This window comes from Fulmarus glacialis, unplaced genomic scaffold (assembly GCF_000690835.1).
Source record: "Fulmarus glacialis isolate BGI_N327 unplaced genomic scaffold, ASM69083v1 scaffold12233, whole genome shotgun sequence".
NCBI lineage: Eukaryota > Metazoa > Chordata > Aves > Procellariiformes > Procellariidae > Fulmarus > Fulmarus glacialis.
Window position 1 is genome coordinate 13,529 of NW_009201166.1, and position 5,883 is coordinate 19,411.

The following is a 5,883-nucleotide window of genomic DNA, read 5'->3' on the forward strand; positions in this document are numbered from 1 at the left end:
GCAGAAAAGGCCTTGACTCTGTGTAAGCTCTGCTCAGCAACAATGAAAACATCTCTGTGTTATCAACACTGCTTTCAGCACAGATCCAAAACACAGCCCCGTACTAGCTACTACAAAGAAACTCTACCCTAGCCAAAACCAGCACAGGTAGCTTCTGTAATATCTGATACCTTTTATTGCAAGAATAAAGGAAGATTTTCTTCCATAAAATGAAAGATCTGTTAGTTCAAAAATAGATCAGATATGAAATAATATAAAAATGAGGAAAGTTAAATCTGTTGTCAGATCTCTCGGTATTGTAATCTCTAGGAGGAGGTCAGCTGCATCTCTGCTGAAGTATCAGACATAATTTCCTGTGTTTGGGTTCTCGTCCTACTTTTATTAGACCAAATTGTCAAACAACCACCACCCCCATCAACTACAAAGAGAATTTTCTAGTTTTTTTACAAGGTGAAATACTTTATGATCCTTCTTGAAACTATGTACATATCCTTGAACTTAAGCTGAGTGTTAAATCAGAGTTCAGTATCAGTCCTTACCTTTTTTTCATTTGAAGAGTCTCTGCAATATTTAAAAAATTACAATCTCTCATATCAGATGTATAGACTTTCATAATTGCATGAATGGAATATTTAGCAACTCTGTATTCAGCCCTTCACATAGTTTTCACATTTCTAAGATGGCATTTATAAACATGCATAAGGAATTCAATATAACCAAACAGATTATAGAGGACTTTCCAAATTATTGTGAAGAGAAGAGGCTTTATCCAGGACAATTTTAATCTCACGTGAAGCTAGAAGAATCTTTCTGTACCTGTTTACTTCAGACAACTATATTAATTTGTGGGGAAATTTTGGTTCTTGTTAATGCCTTTAACTTCTCTGATTCCTTCCCAGTACAGAACAGGTTTATAGCACTTGAGGATTGGTGGGTTTTTTTTTTTCCTTTGGGGGGAGGGACCCAACCAAAAACCTTACTTTGATAACTGTAAGATACTTTCACAAATTTGCCGGGATTTGTTTCAACACAAAGTCTATACCATCTTCTAACTTTTCAGTCTCCTCACTTTTTTTTTTGTGAAGAAGTTGCTTTATTCAGGTAGAATAAGTATACCTGTATTTAAGTTTTTGCTAATTTGAATTCTCATGAAGTGAAGAGTTTTGCGGAGTTGGAATTGGAGCTTTCACCTTTCCCAGGTAATCTCAGCATACAGATTGACCACATCAGATTTTTACACAAGTGTAACGTTTCTGCCAAAGGAGAGGGGTTTCCCTCTGTCAATCACCAGATTTGTCCACCTTCTTTCTTAGAATAAGAAGTAGTCTTGGAGATTTTAACTTCACTTAAGTTAAGGAACAAGTGCTTCTTTTATCAGTTCTTTTATATAGGGTTTAGAAATCTGACCAAAATAATGGTGATTTCTAAACCCAGGTATTTTTACAAGAGTGGCACTTGCTCCTGAGTTGATGTTATTATGATGATGTCATGAAGAAAATCCATTACTCCTCAAATTCTGTAAGCAATGGTCATTTAGATACATCTAGGCTGATAAGAAGCTCCTCAAAACAACAGGATAGTATTAGTACAAGGCCACTAGCTGCCTTGTGAATGCAATGGTGCATGATTCTATGGTTCTGTGATAGCAGCATGCTCAATTTTGCAGTCCTTGTACCTACTATTAAACTTTCCTCTGTCTCAGGTTAATCACAGAGGAATTCAGGGCACTGTGAATTCAGCTGTTATGTATTATTTCTACAGATCAGAATGTACATACTTGTTTTTATACAGAACATGTATAAAATGTATATGTAGTATGAGATATTCCTAGTAAATACAGACATGGAATGGACATCCAACAACTTTGTGATCCAAAAGGTGAGTGCACATCAGAGATGCTTGAATGTCTCTGCAGACTTTGCTGTTTAATGAAATCCTCTAGTTATTGAAATGTTCCATGCAGGTCTGTTTACTTTCAGACATAATGTGAAATATCAATGCTTCTATGTGAGAGAAAGAAAAGATCAAGTATTATTTTCATATAAGCTTGGGTAAAATTTTCTTTTGTGGTTTTTTTTTCCTCCCCTTCTTCTACTTTGAAGGTTTCTTTAAAAATAAAATAAAATGGATCAGTATCAAAACAGTCTCAGTAATCCTGCCATGAAACAGACAGCACTGGTTCCACATTTAAAGAAAGAAAGAAAACCCCAGCCAGCCTCTGAAGATTTGAAATAATTAATCTCTTTTATTTAAATCTGCTATCATGAGGGAGTGGGGAGAGTTTAGCTGTGTATCCCCACTTGGCAATAATAACTGATCAAGTTTAGCATGGTCTGGATCTTTAAGTGTCCAAAATATTCCAGTTGAAGGCATTACTCCATACATAGAGTTCTGACAAGTTAAAAACAATAACCAGCAGTTCTATAAATGGAAAAGAACAGAAAGTATCAACATCAATCTTTCTGTAGCTCCTGTTTCCACTGTTTTGGAGTGTTTGCTTTGTCTGACAATCTAATATCCTGCTATAAGGAAGATGTTTCTTGTCAGTGGTGGCTGAGAAATTGTTTTAAAGCGTACAGTATATGCCATCTGTAAGAGATCCTATGCTCTGTCAGGATCTGAATACAATCTCTACCCAATTTACAAATTGTGAGTTTGTGAGGAAAGACATGCCCTTTCGCTTTGAACAACTTTTCTAGTAGTTGGATATTCATTGAGTAAGGAGATGGTAAACATTAATGCCTCGTCATCCATTACAGCCTTTTACAAAAACAACACTATATGAAACTCAAACCTTTGCTAAATACTATCTGAACCAGACCATTTTCTGGTCAAGTAGTTGTGCCGCTAAAATTGGACTACTGAACAAGTCTACAGACTCAACATGCTAAGTGAGCATTATTGTCCCACCTGTATATGACTAAACAGTTCAGGCAAAAGTTTAGTTTTGTAATTATTTACAAGCGGAAGGCTATTTCTACTTAAACTTTATCCAGCTGTATTAAGTGATATATTCAGGATTATATAAATCAGTAACTGTTCCTGTCTATGTAAGAATTTGGTCTCACTTTGTGACAGCTGAAGCAGCATCTATGTTTCTTTATAGACTTTTTCCACTGGCTGCTTGAGTTTTACTTACCTGTTAGCTAAACACATTCTTTGAACCTAGTATCTATGTCAGATGTTCAGTACCGGTAATCTGCATTCTTAGGCAGATAATACTTGGTGTTCTTCCTTCTTACCTACAGAAACTGTCTATCGCATGAATGGGAGAATTCAAGACTTCTTTAGATATACAATGGAAACTTGGTTGGCTGCATCACAGCAAACTATCCTTCACTACTTGTATTAACTAGCATCTTTGTCAGACTCAATAGACAAGTTCTAGTCTGAGATACGCCCTCAGCTAGTCTTCATCCGTAAAGACAGTTCATCCAGGGTGTCCCTGGTACAGTGCTTGCCCTGGTGCCGCTTGCCTTCTGGAGGCAGAGGCCTCATTTCCCTGAGTTTTCATGGATTTTTAAATAATTTGTGATAGATACTAGTTTTTTAACTGCAGATTCTTGTTTCCATTTAGCTTTTCAATGTTCCCGCCGTGGAGGAGAGTTGAAGATTTCACTGCGTAATGATGGAAGAGTTGACATTGCAGGGCAAATTGCTATTGTATTAAAAGGAAGCCTGACTTTCTGAAGAAATTGACACTAACAATTTCATCTTCCATACCTTCAAATTATTCATCTTACGCTGATTATATCTTAGCTCTAGGCAGTGAATCACCACTGTCCTCAAAAGTCTTCGATTACTTACTGTCCATTTTTAAAAATTGCTTGAAAATGCTCACTTCTAATCTTCAAGATCCTTGGTATTTTCTTCACTGTCATCTTGCCACTTCATATGAACACTGACCTCAGAAAATGTCCAAGGACAGCTATCTTGGTTTTCTGCTTTTTAATGATTCTTTTCTTTATTTCCAGATTCCATGTTAAAAGCCATAAAAATCCTGCTTTCTGGATTGAATTTTAAATTTTTCTGATTGATAAAATAATCAAAATTTTTCCATATTCAGTCATTCTCCATGAAATCTGACTACGGTCCTTTAAAAAAAAAAAAATCTTTTCTTTGCCATATATTGAAATGATGCTCATATGTTCATTAATTGACTTGAATTAAAATATGAAAAAAATATAAATGGCTTACAAATGTGCTTTATGATTCCCTTTTATGAACAGTAGTTTTCAAAGATGAGTGGTACTGTAGTGGCTCATAGTACTGTTGCTTATTCAATATTTTTAATAAAAGTTTTAGCAGAAAGATTTAAGAGATTGACAGTGATGCACATAGAACTGGTTAAAATCCGAAAGAAAACTTTATTGGTTACAATAATATCATTTACTTTTCAAAGACTGAAGATTTGCTCCTAAATTAAAAGTTTCTTCTGTAATTTTCTTCATGAAATGTACAGCTTCAGATTTTGTCACTTTTTCCTTTAGTGGATTTGTTAGGAATATTGAAGTGTTTCAGTTACTCCAGCCAAAACTCTGTTTTCCCTTTCAAATCACTTTTGTCCTAAGCTTTGCTTTAGTTCTTTTTCTTTGCAATATTTCAGGATGAAGTATTTTGAACTCAAAGACATTTTCATACTGTGGGAAGAGCTGGATGTCAGCCCTTTATAGATGATGAGGAACTTAGTTGTGCCAAGTTCCCTATTTCCAGTTATTTTGAATTTTATCATAACTTGTAACTTAATTAAGCCTGAGTAGCTGAAGGTGAGTAACAGCGTAAGAATCTTAGGATTCATTTGAAATAAAAGTTTCTAGCTCCTGCTAGAACATACCATAAACAGAACATACCAAAAATATGATTTAAGTGCACTACAAAGCTCGAACTAGGTGGCAAGCAAAAGGAATTGCCAAATGGAAATGCATGTTCTTCTTCCGTATTCAATCGTGCTGAAGCTCATGGACCTAAAATGTGGTTTATAAACATGGGCTCATCATCAGATGCAAGACACGGCTACGAAGGCAGCTTAACAGCAATGTTGCAATGGCATATTGTTGTGGTTTAATCCCAGCCGGCAACTAAGCACCACACAGCCGCTTGCTCACTCCCCCCTTCCTGGGATGGGGGAGAGAATCAGAAGAGTAAAAGTGAGAAAACTTGTGGGTTGAGATAAAGACAGTTCAATAAGTAAAGCAAAAGCCGCACACGCAAGCAAAGCAAAACAAGGAATTCATTCATGACTTCCCATCGGCAGGCAGGTGTTCAGCCATCTCCAGGAAAGCAGGGCTCCATCACGCATAGTGGTTATTTGGGAAGACAAATGCCATCACTCCGAACGTCCCCCTCCTTCCTCCTTCTTCCCCCAGCTTTATATGCTGAGCATGATGTCATATGGTATGGGATATCCCTTTGGTCAGCTGGGGTCAGCTGTCCCAGCCGTGTCCCCTCCCACCTTCTTGTGCATCCCCAGCCTCCTCGCTGGTGGGGTGGGGTGAGAGGCAGAAAAGGCCTTGACTCTATGTAAGCAGGAACGAACACATCTCTGTGTTATCAACACTGCTTTCAGCGCAAATCCAAAACACAGCCCCGTACTAGCTACTGTGCAAAAAATTATCATATTTAGCAGCCACCTTGACCTTGCCTTCTCACAAAGCAAATCGATCACTTTCTGGCTAGTCACCTGGATCTTCTTGAGGAGCAATACTGCAAGCTTGTTTTGCTGCATTTGCTACTTCCTACTGGCTTATGCAAAGAGTGAATCTGGCCCATAATCTGAGATGCTTTGGGAAAAAACAACCCTCCTTAAGAATATAAATGAACCAAAGAAGCAATTATTGTTCACCCATCCACATTTAACAAATAGACAGTACAATTAATTTTTTT

General features: G+C 37.0%; 1 protein-coding gene across 1 annotated transcript in view; it reads left to right on the plus strand.

The window, feature by feature from the left end:
* PBLD (phenazine biosynthesis-like protein domain containing) overlaps positions 1-3,690 on the plus strand; it is a 16,913-nt gene extending 13,223 nt beyond the window's left edge. The window contains exon 9 of the mRNA XM_009573849.1: positions 3,578-3,690. Within this exon, the coding sequence (XP_009572144.1) occupies positions 3,578-3,690 (113 nt within the window). The remainder of the gene's footprint in view (positions 1-3,577) is intronic.
* The last annotated feature ends 2,193 nt before the right edge of the window (positions 3,691-5,883 follow it).